Here is an 18,613-nt window from a genome sequence, read left to right as displayed (position 1 = left end):
TCCATAAAGCTGAGACCAACCGCACTAGCAAGTTACGTTTTTCTCTGATCGATAGCTCTCTAGCTCTCTAGCTCTCTGTCTGTCTGTCTGTCTGTCTGTCTGTCGCTTCCCATTCTCAGGAGGTGGGAGTCTTCACGTTCTTCTGTGAGGTCCAGTCTGCAAACAGGGTGACGGAGAGACAAGACAAATGTGCACACGGACGGTGAAAGAAACTCACTGAGGCAACTGTGGCCGTAGTGCACCATGAAATCGGCTCCCAGGGCCCGGGCGGTGAAGTCGTCGACGCAGCAGGCCCCGTACGTCACGTCCCCCATCACAATGGTGTCCGCCTCTGTGAATCTAGCATGTAGGCACAGAGAGGCACTAATCAGCACAGTCACACACCACATGCACTTTTTGATGGCTGTTACCAGAGTGATCAATACATATAGCATGACATGCACGTTGTGATTATGAAAGAGCTGAATAAGATCAATACCTATCCAATTGCTGCACATAGAGAACACTATGTATTTTCTTTACAATAGTCGACTCACCGCTATTCGTTTGCTATTTATGACCAGCAGTCAATCGCCAAGGCAACGACAAGCTGTCTGAGCTGCCAAAGAATTACCAGACCAGGTTAATCGGTCATCAGTTAGTCTGGTCACAGAGAGAAGGCTATGAAGGATAGAGAGGAAAGGTAGGACTTGTACAAATAGGGGCCAGTCTATCTATGGCCTGGATTTACTGCACATCTGCCTGGGAACTGGAGAAAAAGCCTTAGCAACAGTTAGTGTTCGCAGCATGAGAATAAACTATTCAGACTAGATGCTTTATGTTACAAGTAGGTTGTGAGAGCGTACTGCAGACCATGTGGGCCTAATGTTCCATTTTGCAGAGGTAGTAGAAATAGAAGAAAATACAAAATCAGGGCCTTCTTGAGAGGAAAACGTACAGATTACACACTCATCTGTGGACCCAGATCTGTTAGGAAGAATTGCAGATTGCACTACTGAAAAACAAGGTCTTTCTTTTATCGCCCTTTATGGCCAAATAAAATGCTAAGTAAACCCATAAAAAAAAAAAAAAAAAAAAAATGAATAAAAGCTGAGAGTAATGGGGAGAAAGAGCAAATGAGCAGAAGCTTGAGGCATCGTGGGGGGACGGAAAAGATGGGTAGACAAGTGGGTGGCTGTAAAAAGGTGGTTGTTGCCAGGTATTTGTGGCTGTATCCTGACAGATTTAGGCTAGACAGAAGGGGTAGAATAGAGATGAGACGGAGGGCTGGGGGAGAAAAAGAGGGGAAACGATAAACATACATGGCTGCACACACAACAGAATCTGAAGCAACCGACGAGACTCTTCGAAATGTGTCTCCAGCTGCCGAGTCTTTCAACTCGCATCCACACCTCGCAAAGGGCTTCAGACAAACTTTCTATTTAGACCTTTCCTGCCTCAATTTCTCTGATGCAATCTCATGTTTGTGCTCTCTCCGTGCTTCTCATCACTATCCCCCTGGATTTCGAGGTTGTTTCTCTCCTCATTTCCCTGTCCATTCTCCTCTAATGGCTGCTCTCAAGTGAAGGCCAGTGCAGGACCAGCTGAGCCCAGAAAAACCGAGCAGCTAATTTGCCAAACAAACATTTGCCTTTGAAGGTTTGAACCAATTACCCTCTCTCTCGTCAAAGTTTGGATTTTGCCTACATGCGTCTGTTTCTACAGCCTGCATGTGCGCAAGCAGCAAACGGCGAGAAGGTAATTATGGGTTACTAAAAATGATATAATCACAGCGATAGTTTGAGGTCTGTGGACTCATGCACGAGTTGCCTCATTCCTCGCAGCCCATTGTTCTTTCAATGCAGTCTGCCGACTTTGTTTTGAGTTGCATAAATGTGCATCAACCTTTCAGCTAAAAATACACAGCCTGCCCACCAGAAAAAAAAAAAAAAGACTCTTCACTGCAATCCGCTGCAGACCACGCAGCAGCATCTACAATGCAAAACAGAGCACTAGAGAAGATTATTGTATCTAATCAGCCATCTATCTGCCAGTAATGTCATTATCACACTTTCTCCACTGGCAGTGCAAGGCACATCCAGTTATTTCTGGAGCAACTACACTAAAATTTCATGGTAATAAATGCCACGAATCCGATTAAGAGGCCGATATGAGATGCGTGATGCTACTGGGACGCGGGAACAGTAATTATTGGGCAACGAACAGCCCCGTGTCCCACTGGGAGTGAGGAGAAGAGAGACGAAGTGATGATAGAACGAGAGAGCGATAGAGAGGAGACGATAGAATGAAATGTTTATCGGTGTTAATCAAATCCTATTTCCAGCACACTATCTCAACACAGGACATATATGACTGCTGGGTACATACAGCATGGATATCCCTCCTCATTTCCATTTATTCCATTCCATTTTGTTAATGATCACCCCCTCTCTCCGTCTCCGCTTGCACTTGTCTTTAGCGTCATTCACTTCCCTGCTTCTTCTTCTCCTTATATCTCGGTGTGCTCGGTTCAAGCCATTCCAACTAAAATGTCATTAAGATCTAATTAAGATGTCAGAGGAGCTTGTGAACTCTATAACAGCCCTTGTTAATTAGCTCTTTAGCATACAGCTCAATACGTGTGAGAAATTGCCAGCTGATTTGAATCTTTGTTATAAAACCCGGCAAACACAACTCAGAGTCTGCAACCACGACTGGAATATACAAACGAGCACACACACACACACACACACATACACACACACACACACACACACACACACACACACACACACAACACACACACACACAAACACACGCAGGCCGGCGTGAGTGTGTGCACACGTTCACTCCCACGGGCTGTGGGTTTATTGCCAGCTGATTGTATCGCTGCGTGTCAACAGGTTAAGTAGTTAAGTAATTTTCACATAAACTGCATCTCCTTCAGCCCCATTATTGCCCCAATGTGGTGGGGTAAAGCAGAAAAGAAAACAATCTTTCTGCTCCGTCCTCTGGAGATCACATCCGTTTTTCTGACTTTGACGGGAATTTCTTCTGATGCCACCAGAAAAGAGGAACTCGTTGGCACCGGTGCCTCGGAGCTCAGAGATGTTACAGCAGACAAAGAGAATGAAAAACTTCTTCTGTCACTGAACCATCCCATTAGCACACAAAGCCGTTCTGCCACAGATGACACCATTCTGTTGATGAAAATTACTCGACTGAATTAAACTAACAAGCTCCCACCATCTGTCTGAACTAGTGCTGGTTTAAGGGTTTGGAGTATTTTGTGATGAGGTCATAGATATTTTTAACTCTGACACAGAGTCCTACTCTTGGGGCTTTTAGCTTGAAAATGCATGACAGTTTGATACATTAACATCTTTTCATTGAAAATTGCATTGAAACTGCTTTGTGCTGTACTTAAAATGCTAACAATTATTTGCCAGTTTATTGCATTTACATTCTTCCCTCTGGCAAAGGATGCAAATTTCCAGTAGTAATTTTTCAGGTAGGAGTAGTGTACATATTGAGGGACTTATCGCCAAAAAACAAAATTTGGTTCTTTGTTGCTTGAAGTCTGACAGTTCGCTTATCATGAATGGACAGTGTTTTACATTCAAATCCACTTTTTATATACACTTCAAAAACAATTTCAGTTCCAAACTTCATGCCGTTGTTTTTCAGATATTCCCTTTGTGACACAGCTCCGACAAAATCTGAAGTGTTACTGTGATGCAGGGCAACAAAGGATGGACACAAATCAATTATGTCATTCATATTTATGTGTCAGGCAATAATTTATCCATCAAAAACAATACATTTGATTAATATAGTACATTAAAGAAGTATTCTTTTCAGTGATGCACGTGTTAATGTACAAAAACTGCATCATTTCCAGCCATGGTTCGTTCCAGTCGAAACCACAGCACATCAGCTGTACGAGGTGTGTTCAAAGTTCCTGTTGAACGCAAATGGAGAGGCAGCACTGCCATGCACATGGAATACTGGGAAGCTATGACATTTGTGAGAAACGCTAACACAGGTGTTACATGTGTTTTTGTGACCACTGTTACGTGTACATCTGCGATTTCCCCATGGACCTGAAAGTTGAGCAGAGAGCATGCAGCAAATTTGGCGTCACATTTGAATGGGGAAAAAGAAAGAAGTTGCAAGGAGCCAACTCCGGTGAGGAGGGGTGTTGGGAGGTGGGGAGTGACGCCTCAGAGCATCTCAGGAGTTGGTGTTGACAGTCTGATCCTGGACCAAATGTGAAAGCCACACAGAATACCTCGTCTGATCAATTGCTTCGTCGCCATACGCTATCGGAAGCATTTCAAGGGTCGCCTATTTTTTAAGTTTGGCGCAAAAAAATGTGATCGCCCATGGTATAGGTACAAAGAAAATAGTGGCTTCAATTTGTATCTATAATAAAAATAAACATTTTGCATCATCCGGCTTTAATGGTATATATGAGTTTAAAAAGTAGTCATTTTTATGTTACCAAATGGTTTATTTTTATGGTAGCCAATGGGCCTTTGTCATCTAATTAAGTAATTAAAATTATGTACAGTAATGACAGGGAATACTACCAACCAACCACATGTTACTTTGGCAACAGAATCGCTTCGTAGTTAGCATTTCCCTCTCACAACAGAGGGTTCTGTTTCTAATCTGCAGCCAAAGCTCTCTCTAATAGGTCTGCATGCTCTCCCTGTGGGCGTGTGGGCTTCCTCCTGGGGCTTTGAATTTTCTCTCGTACTCTAAAAACATGCAAATGGCTTTGTGACTCTAATTTGCCAAGCAGAATTGTGAATATGTTGACCCTGATGGATTTATGTCTGTCCAGACTGTTTCGCTACCTTTTACTACGTGCATGCTGGGATTGCTCCAGACTATCTTGATTCCTCAAAATTTTACTTTTTACAATACACAATAATATGTTGGTATCAACACTAAATTGTACAGTATTCGTAGCAGAGGTACCGGAACAGATGCACAGAAGGGAGACTACGCCTCTTATTTACCATCAGAATCAATATACTGTAATTTTTCTTTGCAAAGAACTCAGTTCAATGATGCCTTACGAGAGAATTCTTGCAGAAAACTACCAAAGGGACGAAAATCTTTCCCACATCAAAGCTTGTCAGCAGGTTTTCAAAGAGAACAATTTATATGCACATAGTAGTTGCAGTATGATGTATCAAAGCAACACTTAATGGTGAGTGAAAACAACCAGTAAGGTGTTTTGTAGATGCAGGTGGATAACAAACACAAGGTAGAGCAACTTTCAGTGACAGAAAAATGCATGACCGACTCTAAATAAATAGTAGCTACTGGACGTGACTCCAGTTCTATGAGTACGTATTTTGTTTCTTTCGGGAGGTCCTCTGAAGACAATGGTTAGGGAAACACTGACCGCTATGGCTTCTCTGTTGTGTTTGCTAATAATACATACATATGCCCAGCCTGCAAAACCAATAATGATAAATGTATTTATGAATAGCTAGAGATGAGGACATTGATTTTTTAATGCCATCTCTTTGAATCCTATACACTTCTTTTACTACTACATTGATCTGTTTTTCTTTCTTTCCCTGTTTATATGAGGCAGGATTTTTGACAGCTTCACCTGGTGTGTTTGCGAGCGCTCGGTGAGCATCTCTTCTCTCTTTGCCACAGCATGGCATTAAGACGTGATTTCCCGGAATGAAAAGAATCTGATGTGCCAAACTTGTGTGGGCACACTCAAGAGAATTCCTTTTGCTGCTTCTGCGCTTACTTATTTTATAATGAGAAGTGCCAGAAGTTTCCAAAGATCTGCAGAGCTATTCTGATTTCGTTGGCTCTTCAAAGAATGAATATCCTTTCTGTCATTGCTCGCAGCTCATAATAAAACAGATGTCTCAATAAAATGTCTTTTAACTTCGCTGTAGGTAGTGCATCAACTGTCTAAAGTTTAGGATGAGAACTTCATACATATCAGGGTTTTTCCTAAATCCTTTGACAATGGTTCAAATAAAATGGTCTGACTGCTGTGCTCACTGTGGCACCGAACTACAATCATTTCATTCAGACAGGAGTCCTTTTAAAAGTTCTAATTTAACGTTACTATAACTTAATTTCAATTGTATTTACACAAGGTAATAGAAAAAGACAAAGGGCTCCATTTTAATAATGTGAGCACGGTCTAAAGTGTTTGGCACAAGTGCATTTAAGACACTTCCAAATCTACTTCTGCTAGTTTAAAGGCAGATAATCAGATGGCAAAGTAAGGTGAATGGCTAGAAGAGGTTGTATTAAGTCTTTTAATTCATCATACTTGGGGTAACATAAAATAAACCTCTCCGAGTGTCATATCTCTTTCCCTTCAAAAGCTGCAGAGAACACTTCTCTGGAGAGGAAGCAGATCGATGCACGTAAAAACTCTTTCACGTTGTAACCTTTCATCTTTTGCAAGCTTGTGCACTGCTGCATGTCCCCGTGTGTCTAACATCCACAGTGTGTGTACCCGCCTATGTCGTTGCATATTATTTTATTAATATTGTGCCCTTATGATAATAGTAAAATACTGTGTCATTGACTAATGACCTGGTTGTTATTGGTCAATGGTGCAATCGATTTCAGCCGCCTAAAGATAGCAACACTAACAATGCACAGGACCACACCGCATTTTAATACCACGATGCCTATTGGTGCTCAGCAAGTAGATTGAACATTTAAACAATGTATACGCTGGAACGGAAAATAAAATGAAAACTTTGCATTGCGCATGGTGCCATTTTGTAGCCCGGTGCAAACCAGACCCAATTTCACCGCGTGAATATGGTTTTGGTCACCCACCATGGGGAATCGTTTGCAGTCATTCGACCCTACTGGACGTAGACCTCGGGTTAATTTAACCAATCAGCATCGCCGAAATCGGCTGACACTCTGCCACCACTCTACCTACGGCCCTTGTCCATCAAAATGTTTCTTCCCGAGTACAGCATATATATGAAAGTGTTTTAATGACCGCCAGCAGCTTGACGAGGTGATGAAAGTTTATTCTGTGATGAGGAGCTGAATGTTCTGGATTTTTTCCCGGTCAGCGAGAGTTGAAAGATATTAATGCTGCGCTTGTCACTATCACCAGCTGTGCAATCACAGTGAAAGACGGGCGGGACAAAAGCGGTTAACCATCGACACTGGTCGTTGATTGGTCTGGCCATCAGAGTGGTTGTGAAAACGCTAATACGAGCTGAGCTACCAGACTGTATTCACAGCAAAAAAAAACCTGAAGCTGTAAACAACAGTCGGCGCAGCCAGGCTAGCTGTTTTGCATGGGGTGTAAGAGAAAGGGTGTAAAAGAATGAATCACTGTGCAACAAGAAAAAAAATAAATGAGTCGAGGTTTCTAATGAGGGCGAAGTATTCAGGTTTTTTTTTTTTTTCTGGAGGATCTCATGAGAGCCGACACATCTGTAGATTCAATAAGAAAGCTTCATGACTGACACTGTTGAATATATAGAATATATGGACAGGAAGGGTACTGCTTTTGCTCCAAAAATAATAGTCTGTATTGTTGGAGTCTCAGTCAGAGGAAGGCTGCAGTTTACTCCACAGGGAGTTGTCTGTCTATATGATTGTTTTGCCAAAGAGATTTTTACATCTGAAATCTAATAATAGCAGAGGCAGCAGACTCACAGGAAATAAAATGACAAGCAGGTCAACAAGGTGGGTACAGGTGCAAGTACCACTGTTCTCACACAGTTGCCACTGTGGGCAGACAGCTCAAATGAGCATGTTGGGAATGTTTGCATCTCACAAGCACAATTTGTGAATTATTTCGCACATTTGGCATAGGCTCATCTTTTATTCCATTACATTTCAGATATTAGCCCCCATCAGCCCATTGTGTGCCCGTGAGTGGGCTTTGGCAAGGGGCAGAGCAGATTGGCCCTGGAAAAGAGGCTTCTCCCAAAGGTAGCTGGGTTGATCAGCAAAGATGGAACCTCATTATTGCCTCAAAGGATTTCAGTTCAGGTAAACGAGGAGGGAAAAATAAAAGATTAAAGCAGAGCGAAAGGAGAAAAATTAAAGTCCAGTGGAACAAGCTGTTGAGTGGGAGATGATACAGAAGGAAAGCAGGAGAATACGCGAGTTGACAGAATGGTAGAGGAGCAGTAATGTTTTCTACATAACACCAAGAGAGACGGGGGTCAGAGAGGGAGCAAAGGCTAAAATGAGGATGATACCGAAGAGGAGAGGACAGACCACGTATGGCAGATGAGCTGTTTGCCTGCAGGTTCGTAATATTAGCAAATCTGATATCTATAATCTGCTCTCTGTATACACGACACACAAAATATCCCCTCTGAAAAAAGAAATTGGCAAGGGGTACAGGGCAGGAGGATTAAATGATTTCCAGTCTTCCTCTCGCTGTATATATTTTCCACTCCCTGTCTCTCCCCTCTTATTGCACTTCATTTCATCGTCATATTGACACAGGGAGAAAATTTGGAGACGACACCCCCAGTAACATATGACGACAAACTGCAGTCATAGAACATCTGCCAGGAATCAGTAAACAGAGAGAAGAGCGAGGCAGTGAGTGAGGGATGATGCTTAGACAGATGTTTTCAGTAATACCATTAGATAATCCTTTAACTCCCTGATAAAAAAAACAAAAACAAAAAAACATCATTACTGCTATTTCTGTGAGTGTATCTCATCTATTTGTCATGGCATTTATTCAAAAGACTGAGCCATGGGTCATTCCGGAAAAGCCTACAGCTTTATCAAGATAGAGCCCACACTATACAGCATAGCAGGGCACACTTAACAGAGCTGCAATCCAATTTACTCAACAAAAACAAAACAAAAACGGTGACATGGCAACAGTTATTGAAAGTGACTGCTGTTGAGCTGATGCTGCTCTAGAAGGTGAAAACTCAGGGCTGGGCCGACAACCAGGAATATATCTAATCTAAAGGGATCTCTAAAAGTAATAATACAGAAAACTAAATCATGTTTGACACAGCGGTTATCAGATCTGTGAGGGCATAAAGACAGGGATCAGGATCAGGATCAGGATGAAAGAAGACAGGTAACAGCTGTTAGAACAAACACCAAAGCTTCCTTTAAGGTGTAGTTACTGTCTGAAATGATTTATTCACCTAATCTTATTTAATTAATCATGCCATCTGCAGTTATGGAAAGCCCACATGGAAAAACTGTTATAAGGAATACTACATTTATGATCCCTACTGAACACCTTTAGTTCACTAGAATTGCACTGTTTTTTCTCAGAGCTCACAGCTGTTTTCAGGTTCAAAGCCCACTGTACACTCCCTGCCAGACAAACAGAAAGTTAGATACTAGCTCACGATTTGTGAACCTAACGGAAGCTTAAAGGACAGTTATTTTTTGAAAACACAATCAAATTAATGCTATGAATGCGGACGAATGTGTAAACTGGCAGCTATTGGTAACAAGTCGATCAAAATAACTTTGAAGGACATATATATCAGTTTATCAATATATCGGCTTTGTATTTACAGATTGTTTCGAGTGGCCAGAAAACCTGGTGTTGCAGATTTAATAGTCTAACTCTTAAAGGAAAACAACCACTACACTGTGAAAGACTGTGTGGGCGAATAGTGGCAAAATTAAGAATAGTCCCTCAACATCAAATTGCAAAGAATTTAGGGGTTTCATCATCTACGATACATAAATTCATTAAAAGATTCCGAAAATCCTCTGTTCGCAAGGGACAACACTGAAAACCAATATTGGATGGACGTGATCTTCGGTCCCTCAGGTGACACTACATTAAAAACAGACACGATTCTGTAGTGGAAATCACTGCACGGGCTTGGAAACACTTCTGAAAAACATTGTCTGTGGACACTATTAATCGTTGCATCCCCAAATGCCAGTTAAAACTACCATGCAAAGAAACAAAAAATGAAACGACAAATAAGACAAAGGAGATCCTGAACTGCAGAACAGCTGAAATTCTATATCAGGCAAAAATGGGACAACATTAAACTTCCAAAACTCCAGCAGCTGGTCTCCTCAGTTCCCAAACATGTACAGAGTTGTTAAAAGAAGAGGTGACGCAACACAGTGTTAAACACATCCCTGTCCCAACTTTTTTTTAAATGTGTTGCTGGCATCAAATTCAAAATGAGCACATATTATTCATAAAACAATACCATTTCTCTGTTTCAATATTTCATATATTGTCTTTGGCCTAGTTTTAATTAAATATGAGTTTACATGATTTGCAAATGATGAACGGAAGTGAAGAGTTTTAAACCCATGTAAGAAAGTCGACAATCATAAATCTTATTTTTTAACTTAAAAAAGGCCATCTTACTCTGGTGCTTACATTGAAGATGACTGTATTACTATATTTCATAATAAAACAAAATCAAATAAGAATAATAAAATAAAAGTGCCAACCATAATAGTTTACTTATGCAATTCACAAAAAAACAAACTCCCACACACATACAAGCACTGGGCTCTGTTGTTTATAGTATGAAGGTGGTAGAGAAAGTAGGTTTTTGAGGGCCCTTAAGACTGAATATGTACAAGTCACACATGAACAAAAAGTAAATATATTTTAAACAATTTACAACGAAGCTCAATCCCACCGCATGTAATTTACATGCTACTTCCGCACATTCAATGATATTAATCACAAACTACGCCTTGCAACCTATAACTCTAATGACATAAAAGTCAACCCTAAAAAGTAACGATCAAAAGAACCTTTTCTTAAAGCAATTAATGAGGTCACATCCATCTAATGTCATTCATTTACTCATAAGGGATCCCTTCATTATCTGTCACTCGATTCTTCTTAAATCTTTTCACATTATTTCTCCTTCCTCTTAATTTTCTCAACGTTTTTGACTCCTTTTCTTTTTTTATATTCCTTGTCAGAATTTCTCTGAACTGCTGTGTAAGATCACATCTTGCAGTTAATTTTTTTTTTCAATGCTTGAATGTAGGTGAATCTAATGAACTGAATTGTCCTTCATTTATCCGCTTAAGCAAAAGGATATCTCATATTAGCTGCTTGTCTCCCTTATTTCCTTAATAGGAGCATAGTTCAGTGCAGCTAAATGAATCCTCAAATATCACTTTGGACAAGTTACATTGTCCTTTCTTTTACTATTCCATTAGGTTTACACATATAACAGTCCTCCAATACATTCTTAGGTTTTACATATTACAGAGCAAATACCAATGTGCCATCCTCCAAAATGAGAATGATTATGGCCGGTCTGAGTGCTTATGCTGGACAGAGAACAGAGGGGAAAAGAGCGAGTGTAACCTTCAGCACTAAGCATTGCTTGTCTCTTCTACACACTGCTGAGAGGAGGGAAAACATGTGTATATCATTACTTCATAAATAAGAAGTACCTAATCTAAGATTACACAAGTGGTCTTCTCATCACTTCCTTCAGTGGTCATTACAATCTTCACATTTCATTCAGAAGTTAAAGGCCAAACATTAAGGATAAACACTCCAACCTCCATCTGGCTTTCCTATTGTCTGAGTTACAGTCAAAGTGACCATTGTTTTGTCTTGCTCTATCTCTTCAGGGAATCAATTGTACTTTTCATGACAGCAAAGGCAATTTTTCCAAGTTCCTATCTTCCAAGATATCATATTACACAATGTCAGCATCTATCAGGATTTCCACTTTGCTGGGACATGATGACCCAATACATCAGATCTGATAAAGGTTAGCAAAGATAGAATCGGCATGTATTTTGGTGGTTATCCAGGTCTTTAACTGTGAAGTGCACAGGGACACAAATGCGGCTGATTCACTTTACACTCTCCGGTACCGTTTTCTGACACTACAAGCAAATTCACCTGAACGCAACAGTCACGTCATCGTTGGTAGGTGACGTACGTGCGCTAAAAAAACTACCCGAGGTAGTGTTAATGTCAGTCCTGAGTTACTTTAATAATTGCTTGTCGTCTCGTCTTTTTCTCTTCACTCTCCTATGAAGTACTTAAAAAATTCTTAGGATGACCAAAGACAGTTTTCAAGACAAATGAATACCTACCTGCTTGCTTGCTTGCTACAATAAAACATATTAAAAAAAAAAAAATGCCCCCTTCCAAATACAAATTTGGCAAGGGGATATTGTTGCGGCTTCAGTTACGGGTGAGGGGTAGGGTATGACTGGCAGGAGAGCTAATTAGACAGCACACGATTCTATGCGTGAGCAATGTGTGAAATACCTCATATATGAGGGGCGAAGCCAAGGTCAGCAAAGACATACCATGGTGCACATATGTGCAAAAACCCACAAATTCGTAGGCACACATAAACCTTCAATTACTCATGCCTAAATCTGCTGCTAAAGTTTAGCTGTGCTGTGGGCAACGTGAAGACTGCGACAATGTGAGGGCAAGTATGTGTTGGAAACTCCAACCAGGATCCTTCCTCATGGTAGATTTGACATTTACCCCAGGAGGCTGTGGGCTGTGGCTGCTGCTCACAGAAATGATTCAACCTGCTGGGCAGAATATAAAGAAATCTGTTCTGATGGATGGATGGAGACACATACAGTGAAGGACCTAGAGATGTCTGGGGGCTGTGTGTGCATAATGTACCTTGATTTACCAACGCACTGCATCTGACAAAACTGTTACTTGTGCCACATATGGCCTCTAGTGACAGTTATCCAGGGTAATACATGATGGAAAGAGACAGAAAACATGTACAGTATGTCAGTCTGATCACCAAGTAAGCATCATCCATCTCAAGTCTTTTTGAATCATCCATACTAGTACGTAACTCCTCCAGATGGCTCAAAAAATGAGCAACCAACTGTCTCCACTCCAGCTCCCCTCACTGTTTATACTGAATCCGACTTTTGTTCCGACAGTATAGTTACCTATGGACAACAGGTGTGTCATATTGTTCACGATAGTACCAGTATACAAATAACATTTTTAATCATACCCATCCCAACCGCTGCCAGCTGAAGTCCAAAAATCTGTGACAATCCATAGTTTTTTATTAAATGACTGCAGCTGGGCATAACTGGGCAGGTATAGAGAAAGAAGGACAATAAAAACTGTTTAAATAAATGCTTAAAGCCTATCTATCCACTCAATCTCTGTTTGCTGAATAATGACAAAACCTAATTATGATTAGGGATGGGGCATAGTTTTCAAATATTCAAATGGTTGTTATAATCTAAAAACAATTATCAGTATATGCGACTTTCATTCTTTATTTCACCTGTTTTTACTGGCACCTGGTTGTAATGCGTCTCTCCCTTCAGAAGGTGGTGGTAATGCATCTAAAAGCTGCCTCCCGCCATTAAATAACAGAAGTAGAAGAAGAGCATGCTGCTTTCTAGGGTCAGGGGGGCAATATTTTAGATATTCGAGCTACATCACACACCGGCCGTGAAGGATCTCCATCTCCTTGATTAAATGATAGAATTACATAAAATAAAAATGTCTTGCAACGTAATCGAGCGCATCTTCCCCTACGTATGCAGCGAGCTGTTCTCAAGAAAGTTACACGGGTATACCACCAGCCAGGCAATAACACTGCCAAACAGGCTATTTTGACAGCCGATCAGTCCAAAATCGCCAAACCCTAGAAACCTGCTGCCAAAAATGAGCCCCTTCTCTTCTGCTTCTTCTGGTATCAGCTCGGCCGGACTTTTTGGTTTTCCATTGGGTGAAAACTGCGAGTGGTACCTGATAACTTGTACTATTTCTGGTATTATATCCTAGAAGGAGCCGAGCGAGCTGAGCTGATGCTGAGGTTAATACACTGCATACCACTTATTAGTCAGAGAGGATTGTCACAGTCGCTGCATAGCTTTTTTTCATGACAGAGGATATCTGGTGTCACCACCGATTGTTAATTAGCCAAGTCACTACAGCAACCGCAATTTTTCTTATTCACTGCTCGATTTAATGACAACCTGCAAAACCCGGCTGCAGTCAATTGAGGTGTCCAGTTGCCATCATTAGTAATAAGTGAGTGTATGTTTTGTGACATCACGTCATGCGGCGTTGTAACTATTGAAACACTGCGTAAGGGGATACTATCTGCAGTAGAAAATTAAATCCAGAAAAGCACCAAGGAAAAGTGAGTAGCGTCAAGTAGAGTAGATCCGGTATTGGCAGTGGAAAGAGAGACACGAGGCTTTTGAGCATACATTGACAGATAAGAAAGAAGGAAGAAGACTAAAGCTGGAGTCTTCTTTCAGTTTCATTTTTGAATTTTGAATTGCTGTCATCTGTAAGTCCCTCATTGGGCCTAAAAATTTAGTTTTTTGCTCCATTTTACGATTGTCATGGTGATTTGTTATGACTTCATCAGCTCAGTCTCTTTGGATGTTAGATGCCATTTATTATGGTGCTTTGTGATTGTTAAAAATTGCAAATCCCTGACTCATTAGTGTATTCTCAACGCCGTGGCTGGTTGGCCAATCTCTGTCAATGCGTAGGCTCAGTCGTCAGCCTATATATATATATATATAGATATATTTTCATATGGCCATTTTTGGGGAAAGCTTCCTTCCTACTCCTGTTTCTATATTAATCAGAAATGTGGGCCTCATTATACGTCAGTTTCAAAACCTGGCATATTTTTTGCTTCATGTATTCTGAAAACAAACTAAAAAACTAAAGGAATGGTGTAATGGGTTTAGAGCGGCTGCCATATGTATGGAAAATATTTTGGTGACTGTCAGGGCTGTCAGTAATATATTAGTCATATATTTCAACTGACCGATTTCTAATGTTCTCTGTCCTACTTTTCTTCTCTCTTTCCATTCAATGTATTATACTGTATGTCCAATGTATTGTGCACTACTGACTGTTTTTGAGGTGTTGGCCTACACGTTTCACACTGTACATCTGTTGACGAACAGATTATCAACAGAAAACAATTACAAAGATCAAGGCAATTAAAGCTACAGTAAATGCCAAAATCTCACCGTACCATCTTTGACCTCACCCTTTAACTTCCGATTTGGAATTACTCATAAAACACCACAGAATCATATTGGTTAAAGACTAACAGGTCAAGTGACATCTTGTGGTTTCGAACTACCTTATCAAACAGATAAAATACCGAACTGTCAATCGCCTGAAATGTGTGCAACTTGGCTACAGCAGATCACCACTTTGACAGTAGTATCGCTAAACAAGGATATCCATATACAGTCGCTTCACTTAAAAATGTTTGCACTGTATGGTGTTGTACATTTTATTTCAAATGAATAGATTTGGTATTTTCCCCAATCAAACAAATATGAAAAGGTAAAAATGTGTTTTTAGAACTGTTTGCAAAATATTTGTCTTAAAAAAATAAAATTTGTTCCATAAAATGTTTAAATTTTAACTGACTATATTTCAACAGGCTAGTCCAAGTAGCACAACTGAAACATGTACTTTGTAACTTGTGATCTATGACAAATAGTCCGAGGGCTTCTATTGAATCATGGAAAGGAATGTTTCATTTTTCACTCTAGTTGTTTGGCCTTGTGTGCTCAGTAAACTTGTCAATTCCACCACCAAACATAAGAACCAGGACCTCTGACTAGGTTACAGACCAACATCTTCATGCATCGCCGGCACACTCCTTTCTGCTAGCCTCTTTATATTCCTCTGCTGTCATCAGAGCAGCAGCAGTAAATACTGCAGACAGTTCATAAAAGTATCTTTCAAACTTAAAACAAGACAGCTGGTATGCCATCAAAAGCAATAAAACATATGGTAGAGTGACAGCACATACTTCAATGCCTGCCTGCCCATAATTCTTTCTTTTGTTTCAAAAGCTTTCCCTTCCTTGTTTGCTCGTAAAAGCAGTTCATAAGTCTTAGAATTCATATGACAACGTCAACACCGGCAGAGAACAGAATAAATTAAATGCCACAGAGAATAATACAGAGGAAGAAGGTGCTTTAATAATATGGCCTCCAGCTTTACATGTGATTCAAGGTTATTTGGACTGTTAAGATTAGAGAAGACTGACCACCTGAAAGCTGTGACATTTCTAAAAGCCAAGATGAGGTGTGATCAAAAGAGACTTTTCCTGTGGTGCTCGAACACAGTAATGCGCAAGGAGCAGGAGGAAGCAATCATTTTGTAAGTATCCCAACTTAAGTCGTCTGAGTTAACAAATTACTCAAAGAAAGTTTACTTAACAAGGGTTCATGGATAACCTGATGGTGAGTGTCTGTCATTTTGGCAGCGCAGCATGAAGAGGGCAATATCTAAAGTGATTTTAATAATAGAACAAAATTGAAACTGAGAATGTTTGAGGGGGGACAATGAAATCATTCTGAACAGTATTGGGGGAACATGTTTTATTCTTTCTGGTTGTTAGTGTGAATATGAATGGAACAGAAAGACAAGAAGGCCAAGACAGAAATACAAAAAGGCAGTTGGATATATATGTACATACTACAGTGGATACAGTATAAATATATATGAAGAGAGAAAGATTGCTGTGCCTCACATACCACTGTGACTGCAGGAGTTTGCATATGTAAAGGGTGTATGCACTGGCCAAAATGTATTAATGGCAGCATGGCCATAATTCAGAGCAGCTTGTCCTCATTAAGACTTAGCAGTCCATCCCTCTGAAGCGCCTTACTCAGGGGGCAGCTTAGCCCTTTCATCCCCATTTTGATATGGACCTCAGCCCTGTCCCCCGAGAATAAGGGTGGGGGTGATGGTAGCGGCAAAACTGCCCAATTCCTGGGACTTCTGGTAACCACCAAAATCATCTGGGTGGCACGAGATCAGCTGCAGGTGGTGCCAACATCTACAGGTTACTGTGACTCCTTTTCTCCAAACACCACCCTCCAATCCTACGCCAGATCCACATTCGGACGGGTATACCCATCTGCTGGATTTTTATCAATGAAAACAAACTCTAAAACGGTAGCTGCTGCAAAGTCTGGTCTAAATATCTATCGTTCTCTATTCTTGTGATCTTTGTTAAGTTTTACATGAGGTATTTGAGTTGGGAGTTATTTCATTTTCCATGTTTGGGCAGCTTGAAGTGCTGGCAGGCTTCTCGGCACAAAATCCTGGTTTCTCCCTACAGCAAGCAATTTTATCAAGTGGCGGAGGGGTGGAGGAAGGCTCAGATTAAACATCCATAAACAGACAGCTTTCACCTACAGGTTAGGCCTTTTAAGGGATCAGCCAAATTCTTAGATCCATGTTGAGATTGTTATCAAGACCATTCTGACTTCTAAGGGCACTAGCTACCCTTTTACAGTAGGAACTGGAAACAGACTTGAACCAAGACCATAACATCCTTTAGTGCCCCTTTACACATGTTGCAATTTATCCACACATCAGGATCAGCGGTAACAAAGTCAGGAGCCACCAGCTGGTGTTGACCTGAGAGTCATTGTTTGCTTCCATAAGCCCTTCCCAAAGGCTGGTGTCAAGTGGCCGTCGACTATAGCTGCCATTCTTATGGCTATAACCTTGGAAAAGCAAAGCACGTCTCGGAAAATTGTCAGTCAGCCTAGTCAGGATATCTGCATACACCGACACTTGCCCTCCTATGGGTGTAGACTTTGGATAAAGACCCTCTGTTGTATTTTCTGAGGTACAGTCTGTACACAGATCAATGCTGACTCTGTTCTAATCTGTCAAGCTCTGACTCTAATGGTCAGAAAAGAAGTAAGTTAAAGACAAATCCCTGTTTTATCAGATATTAGTCATTTTGCATAATGTTTTTCCACTATTAGCAACAAAATAATAATACATTCCAAAGAGTATTTGGAAACAATAATTCAATTCTAATAAGACTAATGAAAAATATAATGAAGTGAACTGTAAAATTACTAACCAATTGCGGTTTACAGACCTGACAGTCTTGTTTAAGACCTATCCCTTTGTCTGCCCAGTTGTTTTATAGCCATTTCTGACTCTGTTGTAACAATATTGCCGTGTCTAAGTTGTCAGCTATTAGTTTGGTCAGTAAAACGTTATCACACCCACCGGGTTAAAAAAAAAAAAAAAAAAGACTGAAGGAGCAATAAACTGTCTATTGTTGAGTTGTTGTTATTTTGATTTTACAGGTAGACAATGTCACTGAAACGCGTCTGGTTTCATTCCAATGACAAAGTCAGCCTGTCAGTCTGTGTACGAGATGGAAGCTGCTCACTACTTTGCACTGACGTTTAGCCAAAAAGCTAAGAATCCATTTGTTAAATCTGGGGAGCATAAAACTGAAATTCTTAGTGAGTGAGCACAGACAGAAGAAAAAGGTCTTACGGGAGGGAAACCATAAAGCACTACCTAATGAAGGGGAACTGTGAGAACCGACCTCTCTGCTGCAGTCTGGGAGGGAACTCATGTGGAGGGCGAGAAATTGCAGCGAAACAAGGCGATTGAGCGCGAACTATGAAGATGGTGAGAAAAGCAATTAGTGTCCAGCAATTGCTCTCATTAGAAGAGATGGGGCCGATTTAGCAGATTCCATGATGGACATTGACAATTCAAACATATGACTGTGGACTGCACAGCTGCGTAGTTTAAAAAGCAGCACATGGTGAAGACTCAGTCTGATGGCAGCAAGAACTGATAACACCAAAACCTATCATCCAAACTTCACCCTAT

The 18,613-nt window shown here is 40.7% G+C and overlaps 1 protein-coding gene across 3 annotated transcripts in view; it reads right to left on the bottom strand.

Moving 5' to 3' along the window:
* The window catches only part of dph1 (diphthamide biosynthesis 1), a 59,791-nt gene that overhangs the window by 24,806 nt on the left and 16,372 nt on the right, over positions 1–18,613 (bottom strand). For all 3 annotated transcript variants that reach the window (XR_011311509.1, XM_069712425.1, XM_069712426.1), the window contains one exon: positions 218–339. Coding sequence is in view for 2 of the 3 variants with exons in the window: in XM_069712425.1 (XP_069568526.1) it covers positions 218–339 (122 nt within the window). In the remaining variant the exon portion in view is untranslated. The remainder of the gene's footprint in view (positions 1–217; positions 340–18,613) is intronic.

The sequence above is a fragment of the Brachyistius frenatus genome, unplaced genomic scaffold (genome assembly GCF_029030835.1).
Source record: "Brachyistius frenatus isolate BFR_SWC_R1_liver_20210118 unplaced genomic scaffold, ASM2903083v1 Contig_109, whole genome shotgun sequence".
NCBI classification, from domain to species: Eukaryota; Metazoa; Chordata; class Actinopteri; family Embiotocidae; genus Brachyistius; species Brachyistius frenatus.
The sequence above is the reverse complement of the archived record's forward strand: the minus strand, read 5'-3'. Positions and strand labels throughout refer to the sequence as shown.